Below are 17,528 nucleotides of genomic sequence, written 5' to 3' on the forward strand. Positions count from 1 at the left end.
ATACAGAGTAAAGCTCCCTCTACACTGTCCCCATCAAACACTCCCAGGACAGGTACAGCACGGGGTTAGATACAGAGTAAAGCTCCCTCTACACTGTCCCCATCAAACACTCCCAGGACAGGTACAGCACGAGGTTAGATACAGAGTAAAGCTCCCTCTACACTGTCCCCATCAAACACTCCCAGGACAGGTACAGCACGGGGTTAGATACAGAGTAAAGCTCCCTCTACACTGTCCCCATCAAACACTCCCAGGACAGGTACAGCACGGGGTTAGATACAGAGTAAAGCTCCCTCTACACTGTCCCCATCAAACACTCCCAGGACAGGTACAGCACGGGGTTAGATACAGAGTAAAGCTCCCTCTACACTGTCCCCATCAAACACTCCCAGGACAGGTACAGCACGGGGTTAGATACAGAGTAAAGCTCCCTCTACACTGTCCCCATCAAACACTCCCAGGACAGGTACAGCACGGGGTTAGATACAGAGTAAAGCTCCCTCTACACTGTCCCCATCAAACACTCCCAGGACAGGTACAGCACGGGGTTAGATACAGAGTAAAGCTCCCTCTACACTGTCCCCATCAAACACTCCCAGGACAGGTACAGCACGGGGTTAGACTGTTAATTGGGAATAGAGTTTCTGGATTTTCAAAGTGGACATGTGGCCTGTTTACTGGTTACGCAACCTGTGCAGAAGTTCACAGGCAGGTCAAGTACGTTATTGAAGGTGAATCCCGCCTCTCCGCTAGGAGAGGGGTAACGGCTGGGGACAGTGTCATCAGAATGGGTCAGGTGTCCAGAGGTCTGGTTTCATTGGTGGCAAGTGATGGTGGAGGGGATTATGGAATGAAAGCTGCCATTCAGTTACCAGTAACTCATAAAATTCCATAATCACCCCCAGGGGAAAAGAGGAATGGGTGATAAATGTCTCCCTTCCTTGCACCGCCCGCGAACTCATCTTAAAAATTCTCGGTTCAAGCCTGACTCTGGCATGTTAAACACCTCCAATCGGAGAAAGAAAATTGTAAATGTTTGTGGTTTTGGGTGGAATTATTTTGCTGTCTATAGGGCGGGTTGCCCCCTCTCTCTCTCTCATCCTTCCTGCCTCTCTCCCCAGGACTGATTTTGTTGGAGGGACTGAACACTCCTCTGAGAAGCAGATATTAACCATATACGACCTGGATAATAAATTCATTGCCTACACAGCAGCTTTTGAGGACATTGTCGATGTTATGTCCGAGTGGGGCTCACTGTACGTGCTAACCAGCAATCGGAAAATCAGCATTCTACAGGAGAAGGACACGCAGACAAAACTTGAGGTAGGGACCTGGCCCAGCCAGGGAGGCAGAGACTCCAGGGCAGCCGGTTAACCGTGCGCTTTACACAGATCCTGTAAAGGTTGCTCAATATGAATTGTGTCAGAATGGCCGGGGGGACGGGGGTACACGCTGCCATCCAGTTTAGCACTGCGCTGTTGTAATAACTGATGCTGAATGGGCAATCCACAGAATGTGAATTCTAATCTCCTGATAATGCTTCAAAAATTTGAATTCAGTAATTGGAACTAAGCTGGTTTTGGTTAAAGTGACCACAAAAGTTCTCACAAAAACCCAACAGTTTCACTCATGTCCCTGAGGCTGGCAAACCTGCCATCCTTACACTGGGCTCTGTGACTCCAGTTCCACATGAATGTGCCCTCTGAATTGATCTAGCAAGTTACTCAAACTGCTACTTATGGTTCAAACCTTCACCTCTGGCAACAAGGGATGGGCAATAAACACTAGTGACAGCTGCAAGTGATGGTGATTAAGTTACGAGTTCAAGATCCGCTCCAGGAACTGAGCTCCTTGATCTGTGTTGACAGCAAGCACTGCATCGAGGAGGTGTTGCACTGTCGGAGGTGATATCCTTTGAGGCAATGAGCTGGAATTCTGTCTGCCTAATAAAGCTTTCCTGGGCCAGAGAGTTTAGTTTACATTCTGGAACACCAAGATAAAATAACAGGGAGGCTTCTCAAACAAATAAAAATATAAAGAACAAAATAACACAGAAAATTACAGCCCAGGAACAGGCCCTTCGGCCCTCCAAGCCTGCGCCGCTCATGCTGCCCTAATTAAACTAAAAAAACCCTTCTGCCCTTACCCAGTCCGTATCCCTCTATTCCCTCCCTATTCATGGACCCATCCAGATGCCTCTTAAATGTTGCTAATGTGCTGCTTCCACCTCCTCTGGCAGCGCGTTCCAGGCACCCACCACTCTCTGCGTGAAAAACTTCCCCCGCACATCTCCCTTAAACTTTCCCCCTCTCATCTTGAATCTGTGTCCCCTTGTAATTGACACTTCCACCCTGGGAAAAAGCCTCTGACTATCCACCCTGTCTGTGCCTCTCATAATTCTGTAGACCTCTATCAGGTCTCCGCTCAGCCTCCGTCTTTCCAGTGAAAACAATCCTAATTTATTCAATCCCACCTCATAGTCAACACCCTCGAGACCAGGCCATCCTGGTGAACCTTCTTTGCACTCTTTCCAAAGCTTCCACCTCCTTCTGGTAGTGTGGTGACCAGAACTGCACGCAATACTCCAAATGCGGCCGAACCAAGGTTTTATATAGCTGCAACACGATTTCCCAACTCCTGTACTCAATGCCCCGGCTGATAAAGGCAAGCATGCCATCAGTAACTTGCAAATATGATTGAGGATCATGGTTATGTGTTAAATGCAGTGTTCTGACTATTGAAGCTAGTTGTCCAGTTTCCCCCTCATGTTTGGCTGAACCTGGACATGTTTGAATTGTGCCGTTGCAATTTACACAGATAATTAACCAGGATAAATCCCCCTTGCAAGATTAAATTAAAATATTGTACTGTCGGGTCCTGGGTTTGATTCCCGGCTCGGGTCACTGTCTGTGTGGAGTTTGCACATTCTCCTCGTGTCTGCGTGGGTTTCCTCCGGGTGCTCCGGTTTCCTCCCACAGTCCAAAGATGTGCGGGTTAGGTTGATTGGCCAGGTTTAAAAAAAAAAAATTGCCCCTTAGAGTTCTGAGATGTGTAGGTTAGAGGGATTAGCAGGTAAATATGTGGGGGTAGGGCCTGGGTGGGATTGTGGTCGGTGCAGACTCGATGGGCCGAATGGCCTCCTTCTGCACTGTAGGGTTTCTATGATTCTATGATTCATCGGGAATTGGGTTTCGCTGCATTTTAGCACCAGGTAAGAATTGGTGAACTATCCGGTTTTGCACCTTGGATCTATTTCCATGGGAACGGTTTGCTTGTATGTAATGAAAAAATGAGGAGACAAAGTCTGCAGAGGGATGTAGACAAGTGAGTGGGTAAGATGGTTTCAGATAGAGTATAATGTGGGCAAATGTGAAATCATTCACTTGGTAGGAGTAACAGCAAAACATATTATTTTTAAATGGTGAGATGCTATTGGGTGTGGGAGTTTAAAGGGTTTTGGATAGTCACATGAGCAGCCTGGGAGTACCTGGATAGTCACATGAGCAGCCTGGGAATGGAGGGATACAAACGATTGGTCTAGTTGGACCAAGGAGCGGCACAGGCTTGGAGGGCCGAAGGGCCTGTTTCCTGTGCTGTACTGTTCTTTGTTCTTTGTAAATGAAGCACAAAAGCCAACTTACAGGCATTACTTACTGACCTTTAGAGCAAGAGAGGGTGGAGTAGAGAAATCTTGCTGCAATTATGTAGAGATTTGATGTCATCACACCTGCAGTACTGGGCACAGTTTTGAATTCCTTATCTAAGGAAGGATGTATTTGCCTTGGAAGGTGTGTGGTAAAAGTTAGCTCCAGGAAATGCCCTATGAGGGGCGGTTGAGTCGAATTAATCCATATTGTCCGTATCTCATTGAAATGTAAAAGTTTCTGAGGGGGTTTCAGGTGCTGGATGTTGAGGGGGTGTTTTGCCAGCTGGAGAGTCTAGACGCAGACGGCAGACCCTCAGGATAAGAGTCAGCCATTTTGGACTGAGAGAGAAATTTATTCACTCAGAAGGTTGTGAATCTTTGAAATGCTCTACCCCAGAGAGCTGGATATTCACACACTGAATATATTCACTAGGTTGATTCCGGAGTTGAGAGGGTTGGCTTATGAGGAGAGACTTGGTAGACTGGGGCTATACTCATTGGAATTCAGAAGAATGAGGGGAGATCTTATAGAAACATACAAGATTATGAAGGGAATAGATAAGATAGAAGCAGGGAAGTTGTTTCCACTGGCGGGTGAAACTAGAACTAGGGGGCATGGCCTCAAAATAAGGGGGAGCAGATTTAGGACTGAGTTGAGGAGGAACTTCTTCACTCAAAGGGTTGTGAATCCGTGGAATTCCCTGCCCAGTGAAGCAGTTGAGGCTACCTCATTGAATGTTTTTAAGGCAAGGATAGATAGATTTTTGAACAGTAAAGGAATTAAAGATTATGGTGAGCGGGCGAGCAAGTGGAGCTGAGTCCACGAAAAGATCAGCCATGATCTTATTGAATGGCGGAGCAGGCTCGAGGGGCCAGATGGCCTACTCCTGCTAATTCTTATGTTCCTGTATTCAAGGCATAGATTGATTTTTTAGACCTTTGAGCAAATCAAGGGATAGGGGATAGGATGGGAAGATGAAGTTCAAGATTGGCCATGACAATATTCAATGGTGGAACAAGCTTGAGGGGCTGAATGGCCTCCTCCTCAAATTTCTTGTGTTCCTTGTAATCCACTTGAGATCTCTGCTTCTCCAGTTCAGGTTTCTCGTACATTCCAAGTTTTCATTGCTCCAGCATTGGTGTCCATGTTTCCAGCTACCCTCGGTCCTGAGCTCTGCAATCCCCTCCCTAAACTTTCACCATCTCTTTACTCCTTTCACTCCTCTTAGACAATCTTTAATGAGGTAACTCTTTTTTGCAAGGTTTCGAGTCGCCTGTGCTGCTAGCTCTTTACGTGATTGTGGCAGATTGTATCTAGCGATGAGCCCTGAGATGTTTCTTTACAGGTTAAAGGTACTATATAAATGCAAATCGTTGCTGATGAGATATTTTTCCTGTTTGACAGATGTTATTTAAGAAGAACCTGTTTGTAATGGCAATTAACCTGGCGAAGAGTCACCATTTAGATAATGACGGGCTAGCGGAAATCTTCCGCCATTACGGTGATCACTTGTATGTGAAAGGGGATCACGATGGTGCCATCCAGCAATACATCCGGTAGGTGTAACCTTGGGATCCGCCCAGATCCTATACGCTGGGTGGGGCGGGGAGAGTGTTCCTGATCCACAATCGCAACATAGAAAAGCAGCTCCTTCCAATAGGCTTAAAAATGATGTATAAATAGTGCAGAGTTGCAAACCCAAAACCCAGCTTCAACTCCGACCTTCAGACCGACGATCGTCCACACAGTCAGTGACTGCGAGCTCGGCCAGTTAGGTGACTGTTTCATTACCCCACTAAATCTCTTCCTCACTGCTGTCCACAGCACCATTGGGAAGCTGGAGCCGTCCTATGTGATACGGAAGTTTCTGGATGCGCAGCGGATCCACAACCTGACAGCGTATCTTCAGGCCTTGCACCGCCAGTCACTGGCCAATGAGGACCACACAACACTTCTCCTCAACTGTTACACTAAACTGAAAGACAGCTCCAAACTTGAGGAGTTCATCAAGGTAAAATTAGCACCTTCTCTATCTCTAAGTGGGCATATTAGCGAGAGGCAACATGGTTTTGTGAAGGGGAGGTCATGTCTCACTAACTTGATCGAGTTTTTCGAGGAAGTGACGAAGGTGATTGATGAGGGTAGGGCAGTGGATGTTGTCTACATGGACTTCAGTAAGGCCTTTGACAAGGTCCCTCATGGCAGACTGGTGCAGAAGGTGAAGTCGCATGGGATCAGAGGTGAGCTGGCAAGGTGGATACAAAACTGGCTCGTCCATCTGACGAAGGAGCTGTGCTCTGAAAGCTTATGGTATTTGCTACCAAATAAACCTGTTGGACTTTAACCTGGTGTTGTGAGACTTCTTACTTGGTCAAAGGAGACAGAGGGTAGCAGTGGAAGGGTGCGTTTCTGAATGGAGGGCTGTCACAAGTGGCGTTCTTCAGGGATCAGTGCCCTTTGCTGTTTGTAATATACAAATGATTTGGAGGAAAGTGTAACTGGTTTGAGTAGTACGTTTGCAGACGACACAAAGGTTGGTGGATTTGCGGATAGCGATGAGGACCATCAGAGGATGCAACAGGATAGATCGGTTGGAGACTTGGGCAGAGAGATAGCATAGAGTCATAGAGGTTTACACATGGAAACAGGCCCTTCGGCCCAACTTGCCAAGCCGCCCATTTTTTATTTAAAACCCCTAAACTAATCCCAATTGCCCGCATTTGGCCCATATCCCTCTATACCCATCATACCTATGTAACTGTCTAAATGCTTTTTAAAAGACAAAATTGTACCCGCCTCTACTACTACTTCTGGCAGCTTGTTCCAGACACTCACCACCCTCTGTGTGAAAAAATTGCCCCTCTGGACACTTTTGTATCTCTCCCCTCTCACCTTAAATCTATGCCCTCTAGTTTTAGACTCCCCTACCTTTGGGAAAAGATATTGACTATCTCGCTGATCTCTGCCCCCTCATTACCTTATAGATCTCTATAAGATCACCCCTCAGCCTCCTACGCTCCAGAGAAAAAAAGTCCCAGTCTATCCAGCCTCTCCTTATAACTCAAACCATCAAGCCCCGGTAGCATCCTAGTAAATCTTTTCTCTACTCTTTTTCTAGTTTCATAAGATCCTTTCTATAATAGGGTGACCAGAATTGCACACAGTATTCCAAGTAGATGGAGTTTAATCCAGACAAATGTGAGCTAATGCATTTTGGAAGGCCTAATACAGATCGGAAATATACAGTCAATGGCAGAACCCTTAAGAGTATTGATAGGCAGAGGGATCTGGGTGTAAAGGTACACAGGTCACTGAAAGTGGCAATGCAGGTGGAGAAGGTAGTCAAGAAGGCATACAGCATGCTTGCCTTCATTGGCCGGGGCATTGAGTTTAAAAATTGGCAAGTCATGATGTAGCTTTATAGAACCTTAGTTAGGCCGCACTTGGGATACAGTGTTCAATTCTGGTCGCCACACTACCAGAAGGATGTGGAGGCTTTGGAGAGGGTACAGAAAAGATTTACCAGGATGTTGCCTGGTATGGAGGGCATTAGCTATGAGGAGAGGTTGGAGAAACTTGGTTTGCTCTCACTGGAATGACGGAAGTTGAGGGGAGACCTGATAGAAGTCTACAAGATTGAGAGGCATGGACAGAGTGGATAGTCAGAAGCTTTTTCCCAGGGTGGAAGAGTCAATTACTAGGGGGCACAGGTTTAAGGTGCGAGGAGCAAGGTTTAAAGGAGATGTACGAGCCAGATTTTGTGTACACAGTGGTGGATGCCTGGAATTCGCTGCTGGGGGAGGGAGTGGAAGCGGATACGATAGTGACTTTTAAGGGGCGAGTTGACACATTCATGAATAGGATGGGAATAGAGGGATATGGTCCCTGGAAGGGTAGGGGGTTTTAGTTCAGTCGGGCAGCATGGTCGATGCAGGCTTGGAGGGCTGAAGGGCCTGTTCCTGTGCTGTAATTTTCTTTGTTCTTTGTTCCCTCTGATTACCTGCCACTGGCACAAATGACCCAGTAATTGAGGGAGGGAACAAGTGTGCCAGGAGCCTTTTCCTGTTCACAATTACAGCTCCAAATTTCCTCAGCTTGAAGTGAGCACTGTGGGTCTGCTTTAAAAGTGTTTGTGTGTTTAATCGATGCGGCGTTTCACTGAAATACTTCCAGCAAATTCCCTCCATTGTCACAAGGAAAGGTTTTGTTACAAGGTTCAAGGTTCCCCACCCCCTGAGACAATCATTAAATACGTGAAGTGACAGTGATCGTATAGATTGTGTGCGTGTGGGGGGGCGGGCAGGTGGGGGGTGCAGTGGGCGGGGGGGGGGAGGGGCTGTGAAAGGTGCTATAGAAACTAAGGTCCTTTTCTAAAGAATCCTAAATGAATGAAGCTGATTGGACAGCAGCTGCGCATTGGGATTGACCTTTGCCTGTTGACCTGTTCTTTATTCACTCTCGCCGCAGACCAGTGACAGCGAGGTCCACTTTGACGTTGAAACTGCCATCAAGGTGCTGCGACAGGCAGGTTATTACAAACATGCTGTTTATCTGGCTGATAAACACTCTCACCATGAATGGTACCTCAAGATCCAACTCGAGGATATCAAGGTAACTTTGTCGCAGCTTTCAGCTGCTCCTTCCGCAGGATAATGTGCACCGCTGCGTTTATCTGACACAGACTGAAATACAAACGGGGAGAGGTCATAGATTCCCGACAATGCAGGAGGAGACCATTTGGCCCACCGAGTCTGCACTGACTCTCTGAAAGAGCATCTAACCCAGGTTCTCCACTCCATCCTATCCCTGTAACCCCGTGCATTTAGGCCAATCCGCCTAACCTAGATATTTTTAACTGAGGGAGGAGACCGGAGCATCCAGAGAAATCCCATACAAACACGCGGAGGAACGGGTGCTGCAGTTGTGTAGCTCCTGTTCAGACTCCTGTCTGCTACACCCGGTTACCTTGCTGTTTCTCTCTGGCTCTGGAATTGCCGGTTTTCCTGTGCGGGATGTTATCAGATGTTGCAGTAATTCCAACACTGCCCCGGGAGAGTCAGCGCGTAATTACCAGCAGGAGAATGTGGCTCTGGATCGTTCCAGATTAGACTGTCTACTTGTGTCTGCAGTTGTAATATTCCACCTCCTGCCTCCCACCCAACGCACAGCACCGAGTTTTGTAATTACACACAGGAGAAATAGATGACAAGTTGGTCACATTTCTTACCCTCCGGGAGCCCCCGGCCCGTTTATACTGATTCGCAGCCTGCCCCAGATGTAAAACCGCCATTTATTGGATAAAACATTCCCTCCTTGCTCCCCACCCTTTCCCTCCGCCCCGAGCTCCTAATTCCAGGGCCGTGGCACGGTGGTTAGCACGGCTGCCTCACAGCGCCAGGGACCTGGATTTGATTCCTGACTGGGGTCACTGTCTGTGTGGAGTTTGCACGCTCTCCTCTTGTCTGCGTGGGTTTCCTCCGGGCGCTCCGGTTTCCTTCCACAGTCCAAAGATGTGCTGGTTAGGTGGATTGGCCGTGCTAAATTGCCCCTTAGTGTCAGGGGGACTAGGAGGGTAAATATGTGGGGTTACGGGGATGGGGCCTGGGTGGGATTATTGTCGGTGCAGACTCGATGAGCCAAATGGCCTCCTTCTGCACTGTAGATTCTAAGGCTCCTAGCTGGAACTGTTTCTTCTTCACAGAACTACCAGGAAGCTCTGTACTACATCGCAAAGCTCCCCTTCGACCAGGCCGAGAGGAACATGATGAAATACGGGAAAACGCTGATGCATCACGCTCCGGATGAGACCACTGAGCTGCTGAAGGTGCTGTGTACAGATTACAGACCTGGCGGAGAGCCTCCAGCAGAGAGGGAGCCTGTCGGCAGATACAAGGACAAGGTACTGGCACAGCCCACTCCCAGCTCCTCTCGATATCATAGAATGGCACACTAAAGGAAGAGGCTATTTGACCCATTGTGTCTATGCCAGCCCTTTGAAAGAGTTAAATAAGGATTTGTCTAATTCCCCTTTTGAAACTTCTTGGAGCCAGTTTCTCCTTATTTACCTTGTACCTCTGAACATCATGATCGAAAATCTCCTGATCAAATCTTAATGTTTTCTGTTCTAAAGAGAGCAACCCAGCCTCTCCAGTCTCTACATAGCTGAAGTCCCTCATCCCTGGTATCATCCTAGTAAATTTCCTTTTCTCCCTGTCTAAGGGTTGACTTGCTTTCTAAATTGTGTTACCCAGAGTTGGACACAATAGTCAGCTGGGGCCGAACCAGTGTTTGTTTGTTAAAGTTTCTCATAATTCTCAGTTCTGCTTATGATTTTCTGTTTTTAGGCAAATTCTGAGCAGTTTATCTCAATCTTTGCCAACAACCCACGGGAGCTGAAGAATTTCTTGGAACATATGATCCAGGTTCAGGTGAACTCCCCGCAGGGAGTGTATGATACACTACTAGAACTGCGACTGCAGGACTGGGCACACGAGGGGGACACCCAGGTTAGAACAGTTTGTCTTTCACCAATGAGATTTTGCCTGATTTTCTGAAGGTGTACTTTAGTGTCCTGAGTACAGCGTGGGGTCGAGCAGTGACATTGTTCCGAATTCCTCCTCCAACAATATACGTTGTCACAGCCTCGATGGCACCTCTTTCTCGTCCTCTGTAATTCCCATTTCCCCCACTGCTCCTCCTGTGATCTCTGAGCAAAATTCCTGATTTATTGGGGATGATTCCCATTGATGTCACAAAGCTTTTGCTCCATCACTCCCAGCTCGGTCATATATAATTGCATCCGATTTAAATCACAGACCGGTCCATGTTGGTGTTTATGCTCCATGTGAACTGCCTTCTCACCTCATCAGTGTAACCCTCTTCTCGCTCGTGTTTATCCAGCGTTTATGCCATTTGCCTCACCAGCTCTCTGTGTTGGTGGATTCCACATTCTCACTGGGGATTATCTGGATAAAAATATTTTCTCCTCAATTCCTGATTTGATTTCTTGGTGAATGTTATTTATTGGTGGCCTTGGTTTTGCTCTTCCCAAGCTGAAACTTCTGTGTCTACCTTATTGAACTCATTCACAATTCGAACACCCCGATTTCCTCACTCCTCAACCTTCTCTTTTTAAGGTAAAAGAGACCCAGTCTGTTCATCGTTTCTTGATAGATACAACCTCACGATTCTGCCATCATCCTTGTAAACCTTTATTCCGCTTCTCCAATGTCTCTCAATCCTTTTTATAAATGGCACACACTACTCCATGTGTGGTTTATCTAAGATTTGATACGTTTAGCGTGACCCCTCCCGATTCCCCTCGTGCTAGCTTTGCTTTCAATGTGGCCTTGTTAACCTGTGTGACGACCTTTAGTGATTTGTATCTTTGTCCTCCCAAATCCCTTTGCTCCTTCACATCATTTAGATTCTTATTTTTGTTCCAAAATGTGGTACCTCACATTTATCCATTTGACATTCATTTGCTATTTGTAGGCCCATTCTGCCAGTTTATTAACTTTGTTGTAGTTAGTTTTTTGTAGTTTGTTTGTTTGTTGTAGTTTGTTTGTTGTAGTCCTCCTCTGTGTTGACCCACCGGCCACCAAACATTGGCGTCATCCACAAAGTTGCAATTTTAAGAGCCAGAATTCTAAATGATGAGTCACATTTTGAATCTAGCCTCGGAGATAGTGGGTTCAGAGGGAGAGCGAGTTTGGGGTCTTGATGCGTCCAGGCAGTCAGTAGTGATGTCTGAGTTTGTGCCGTCTCTTGCTCTGTACTAAATGGTGATATTGTTACCCTTCTCAATTAGGCAAAGAAACGGCTGCAGGAGGAAGTGATGAGCCTATTGAAGAGTGGATTATTTAAGGCTGTATTTGACAAGGCACTGGTGTTGTGCCAAATGCACAATTTCAAAGATGGAGTGTTGTACCTGTATGAGCAGGGCCGACTGTGAGTACGGAATGAGATCTCTCGTGTTTCTGAATTGTTGTGACGTCCTTAACCTGTTACAAAGACACCGACTGTTCCAGCATTTTATAATTTACAGCTGACAATCAGAGGCTGACGGGGAGCAGCCTTTTGCGTTGGTTTCATTCAGAGAAACAGGAAAGAAGAGTTTGAGACGTCACTGGAGCCAGCCCCTGCACCCTGGGCAGCCCCTGCACCCTGGGCAGCCCCTGCACCCTGGGCAGCCCCTGCACCCTGGGCAGCCCCTGCACCCTGGGCAGCCCCTGCACCCTGGGCAGCCCCTGAACTGAAATGTGAAAAGGCAGGGGAGGAATTGTGCTCATCAGTAACTGCTGAGAAAAGCTCAATTTCTGACGGAGATTGGAAAGAGATCCTCACTGGTGAAATTCTTTGCGAGTAACTGACCTCCAATGTATCAGTTTTTGCAACAGTTTGCATTTATATAGCACCTTTTTTAAAGCAGTAATTCACCCCATTAGATCATAATCAGACAGAAATGAACACCAAACCAAAGAAGCAGCTATTAGGATGAGAGAATTTTTGATCAAGGAGATGGGTTTTAGGGTCCGGGAGGTTTAGGGGAGGAATTCCAGAGCTTAGAGGTCCAGGTCGCTGGAGGCATGACCAACAGTGATAGAGTGAAAGGATACAAGGTCAGATTTTGTGGAACGCAGGAAACCTGGGAGGTTGTACCTCCTGGAGGTTGAGATAGGGAGAGGTGAGGCTCTGGAAGAATTTGTACGCAAAGGCCTTGGACAGAGGAACTCCCTGAAAATTGCAGCTGAGTGGATGGGTCCATTGTGGCTCAGTGTGTAGCTGTCTCGGCTGTGAGTCAGGAATTCTGGATTTAAATCCCACTCCAGAGACTGGAGCACAAAATAGAAGCTGTCCCCAGTTCCAATATTGCTGCACTTGAAGATGCCACAATGTCAAATCAAAACCCTGTCCCTCAGGTGGGTGTAAATGACCCCATGGCACTGTTTAAAGAGGAAAGGGGTGTTCTCCCTACTGTCCTGGCCAATATTTATCCCTCCATCACAGAAAAACAGATCTGGTCTTTATCACATTGCTGTTTATTGGATCTTGCTGTGTGCAAGTTAGCTGCTGCGTTTCTGACATCACAGGAGTGACTACGTTTTTAAAAAGTTGCTTTCTTGGCTGTAAACCACTTTGCGTCTTTGACAACCCATGGACCAATGTAAATAACAATTTCTGTTTTTACGGAGGGAACGCTGACTCGGGGAAGGGTGACAGGGATGGATGTTGTTCTGCTCTCTCCGTCTCTCGGTTTAATGTTGTAAATATTTCCTGTCGGTTCAGGTACCAGCAGATAATGCATTATCACATGCAGAATGATGAGTATGCCAAGGTGATTGAGACGTGTGAACGGTATGGGGAGCAGGAGGCCTGTCTGTGGGAACAAGCACTCGGATACTTTGCACGAAAGGAGGAGGATTGTAAGGAATACATTGGCAGTGTGCTGAGACACATCGACAGGAACAACCTCATGCCTCCTTTGCTGGGTAAGACTGTCTCTCCTTGTATAGGGCCATGTGGAAGGAGCTGGCTCGCCTCATTCTGTGGGCAGAACTGCACTCACTCACTGAATGTCTTGTGGGGCAGGTTATCCACGTTTCCTTTTCGAATTGTGCTTTCCACATCTTTGGAGAGGCAAATACTGATTTACCAGAGACTCCCGCAGCACGTTTCCCTCCAATCCGACTTGAGAGAGGCAGCATTGGCTAGATTATCTCTGCAGAAACTCTTGGTGTCCAATAGAAGACACAGAGCAACTGCAAGTGTGGCTCTGGGTCACTGTTACATTGGAAAAGCTGCACACAATACAGAGTGAAAGGACTTTATTTGTGGATAGTTATTTCACAAACAGCCACCAGCATTTCATAACTTACTGAAAGACTTGTCCATTCTGCTGTTAACCTTCCTGTGTGCTCCTTGTGGAGGTAAAAGGTCGCATCCACACAACATGTGACAACATGCATCAAATCACATGTAAGAAGTCTCACAACACCAGGTTAAAGTCCAACAGGTTTATTTGGTAGCAAATACCATAAGCTTTCGGAGCACTGCTCCTTCATCAGATGGAGTGGATATCTGCTCTCAAACAGGGCACAGACACAGAAATCAAGTTACAGAATACTAATTAGAATGCGAATCTCTACAGCCAGCCAGGTCTTAAAGGTACAGACAATGTGGGTGGAGGGAGCATTCAACTCAGGTTAAAGAGATGTGTATTGTCTCCAGACAGAACAGCTAGTGAGATTCTACAAGCCCAGGAGGCAAGCTGTGGGGGTTACTGATAGTGTGACATAGATCCAACATCCCGGTTTAGGCCGTCCTCATGTGTGCGGAACTTGGCTATCAGTTTCTGCTCAGCGACTCTGCGCTGTCGTGTGTCGTGAAGGCCGCCTTGGAGAACGCTTACCTGAAGATCCAAGGCTGAATGCCCGTGACCGCTGAAGTGCTCCCCCGCAGGAAGAGAACAGTCTTGCCTGGTGATTGTCGAGCGGTGTTCATTCATCCGTTGTCGTAGCGTCTGCAGGGTTTCCACATCAAATCACATGATCAGAAATGGTGTATATTACATTTTACTAATTGGCGCTAAGTCACGAGGATTGTTTGAATAGTCAATGCAGACACGATGGGCCAAATAGGGTGGCACAGTGGTTGGCACTGCTGCCTCACAGCACCAGGGACCTGAGTTCAATTCCCGGCTTGGGTCACTGTCTGTGTGGAGTCTGCACGTTCTCCCCGTGTCTGCGTGGGTTTCCTCCGGGTGCTCTGGTTTCCTCCCACAGTCCAAAAGACATGTTGATTAGGTGCATTGGCCGTGCTAAATTCTCCCTCAGTGTACCCGAACAGGCGCCGGAGTGTGGCGACTAGGGGATTTTCACAGTAACTTCACTGCAGTGTAAATGGAAGCCTACTTGTGACCAATAAATAAACTTTAACATTTCCCATGCCATTACAATTCTGTAGGACTTTAACTAGCTGCATCTGGTTTCCCAGTTCACCACATGTGGCCAGTGGTTAATTTATTGAACAACACTGGGTTACAGCAACAGCGAAACAAGTCAGTGGTTTAGCAAAATATTGAATCATGTTCAGCAGCCACTGTGCAGTGACTGGGCTGACCACTGTCAGGCAGTCAGAAACCAAATCACTTCACCGCACCCATACCTCACAACATGGTGTCCACTTACAGTGGATGCAAAGTTTCCGTTAAAACGGAAGAAATAAACCTGCAGCTTTCATTCTCCCAACTGGCTAACGTGCTTTACAATCGTGAGACTATGAATTGGGGAAGCAATTGTATAGATGGTGGGCAGGAGGAATTCAAGTTTGTGGGAGGGGGAGTTGCTACTCTGTTCATTCCCGGGTGCTGCACACATCGCTGCTCCTCTACACACACAACTGACAGCACTGAAGGAAGCCATTCAGCCCATCACCCCATTGCTGCCTCTCTGAAAGGGGTTTCACACGGTCTCGATCTCTGCCCCAACCTTTCCTCATGACTTTTTTAAAATGGTTTATTTCAAATATGATGTAGAGTTGCCGGCGTTGGACTGGGGTAAGCACAGTAAGAAGTCTCACAACACCAGGTTAAAGTCCAACAGGTTTATTTAGTAGCACGAGCTTTCGGAGCATTGCACTCCGAAAGCTCGTGCTACCAAATAAACCTGTTGGACTTTAACCTGGTGTTGTGAGACTTATTTCAAATATTTATCCACTTCCCTTTTACAAGCTGTTAGAGATTCTGCTGCCTCGCTGAGCAGTTCTGTTGTAAGTGTTCATAAATCTGAGCTTTCTCTGGCCTCCCCTTCTCCCCCTCCCCAGTTGTGCAGACACTGGCTCACAACTCGACAGCCACACTCTCCGTCATTAAGGATTATCTCATTAACAAGCTGCAGCAGGAAAGTGACCACATTGCTGAGGACGAGCGAAAGATTAAACAGTATCGAGAGGAAACCAAGAAAATCCAAGAGGAGATTGAGGAACTGAAAAGCAGGTAAATTAGCACAAAGCAGTCACGATGTTTCTTTGTCTGATTGGGTCAGGGGGAAGCATGTGGTCCGACCTAAAAATGGAATTACAGCCTCTGGCACTGTCTCGCATACATTGTGCCCGTAACTCAAACGTCTGACACTATTGGGTGAGGAGTTTTGCACATCTACAGGGAATCTGTTTTACAAAGTGTTGTACCTGTTAATTCTCAGATACTTTCGACCAGTTTGCTTACTCCAAGGTTTTACCCCGGTGCCCTTATTTGCAAGATGGACAAACACAAGTAAAGGTTCAATAAGTTTATTAATAATAACACTATTAACCCTTAAATTACCCACATAAAACAAGAGGCTATCCCAGATTCAAGTATACTACCCACAAAGATGGTTTGGTTAAACTGCAGGCTCGATTCTCTGAATCCCTCTGCTCCGTCGTCACGAAGGTGAATCTCAATGGCAGCTTCTTCCTTCTCTGGTCAATGTTCCGGATGGTCAAGGTCGCCTCCCTCGTCGAGTCTTCGCTGCTGGTGTGTCTGAGATGTGTACTTTTAGTCCCCTACCTGCCTGTCTTTTCCAGAAACTGCTTTGGTTTCTGGCCAATGAGGTCCCAGGAGAGGGGTCCCAATACCCAGTGGGTTTCTTGATATCTGCCTGACAGGACACCGGGGCCCTCCCACTGGTGTCCATCTCCATGCTGTTGCTTACACGTAACCTGTTGCCAGATAAGGTAACTGCAAGAACATCAGGTGACAAAGTCTGGCCTGATCTGGGCTTCTGACAATGAGCCAATGCATTTCAATGGGGCACAATGATCTCCTGCTGGGTCTCAGTAGAGTGCAATGATCTTTGATGGGCCAGACCCAGATATGTTTGTGTATTTGTACAATTGGCCTGCCTGAGGTTTGACTGTGTTTGATTTTAATATGCCCAATTCTTTAATTTAGGATATCCAATATAATCAGCCTTAAAGCTAGACCCTGATTGTATTACTACAAAAGGTTTTGGGGTAACTGTCTCAGGGCTGCGGAGGGATTTGTTGGCGTTCAGCATCCCTGTCTTCAGGAAGCAGAGGTTTAACCTGAGCTAAGCACTGCTGTGTGCAGAGCGCGCAGTTCCATCCTTCAGCTGTGAACATGATGCATAGGCTGTCTTCAGCGTGCTCAGTTTCACTCCTGTTTCTCACCCTCCTGACTGTTAGATTGTTAAATGAAAGATCATACTTAAGCTGGGCACAGTGGTTAGCACTGCTGCCTCACAGCGCCAGGGACCTGGGTTCGATTCCCGGCTTGGGTCACTGTCTGTGTGGAGTTTGCACGTTCTCCCCGTGTCTGCGTGGGTTTCCTCCGGGTGCTCCAGTTTCCTCCCACGCTCCAAAGACGTGCTGGTTAGGTGCATTGGCCAAGCTAAATTCTTCCTCAGTGTACCCGAACAGTATGGCGACTAGGGGATTTTCACAGTAACTTCATTTAGTGTGTTAATGCAAGCCTACTTGTGACACTAATAAATAAATTTAAAATAAAGCTCCTGCTGAGGGTATGTCTTGAAGCAGCAGTTATCGTGTTGATGTTTATCTGTTGTCAGTGCTAAGATCTTTCAGAAGCCCAAGTGCAGCATGTGTAACAGTCCGCTGGAACTGCCCTCTGTCCACTTCCTGTGTGGCCACTCCTTCCACCAGCACTGCTTCGAGAGTTACGCAGAACATGACTCTGAATGCCCGACTTGCATGCCCGAAAACCGGAAAGTCATGGACATGATCCATGCCCAGGAGCAGAAGCAGGATCTTCACGACAAGTTCCAGCACCAGGTAACAGGAAAAGTTTCACACGCGAGGGGCAGGGGGTAACAGGACTGTATCGTGTTCGAGGAGTGACAGAGTACTTGACCACGAGGG

The 17,528-nt window shown here is 47.1% G+C and overlaps 1 protein-coding gene across 1 annotated transcript in view; it reads left to right on the forward strand.

The window, feature by feature from the left end:
* The window catches only part of vps11 (VPS11 core subunit of CORVET and HOPS complexes), a 29,799-nt gene that overhangs the window by 10,757 nt on the left and 1,514 nt on the right, over positions 1-17,528 (forward strand). The window contains exons 6-15 of the mRNA XM_078199113.1: positions 1,122-1,323; positions 5,052-5,203; positions 5,472-5,658; positions 8,115-8,258; positions 9,349-9,546; positions 9,992-10,153; positions 11,458-11,597; positions 12,936-13,138; positions 15,471-15,642; positions 17,219-17,441. Of these exons, the coding sequence (XP_078055239.1) occupies positions 1,122-1,323; positions 5,052-5,203; positions 5,472-5,658; positions 8,115-8,258; positions 9,349-9,546; positions 9,992-10,153; positions 11,458-11,597; positions 12,936-13,138; positions 15,471-15,642; positions 17,219-17,441 (1,783 nt within the window). The remainder of the gene's footprint in view (positions 1-1,121; positions 1,324-5,051; positions 5,204-5,471; positions 5,659-8,114; positions 8,259-9,348; positions 9,547-9,991; positions 10,154-11,457; positions 11,598-12,935; positions 13,139-15,470; positions 15,643-17,218; positions 17,442-17,528) is intronic.

Source organism: Mustelus asterias, chromosome 27, assembly GCF_964213995.1.
Source record: "Mustelus asterias chromosome 27, sMusAst1.hap1.1, whole genome shotgun sequence".
Classification (NCBI taxonomy): domain Eukaryota; kingdom Metazoa; phylum Chordata; class Chondrichthyes; order Carcharhiniformes; family Triakidae; genus Mustelus; species Mustelus asterias.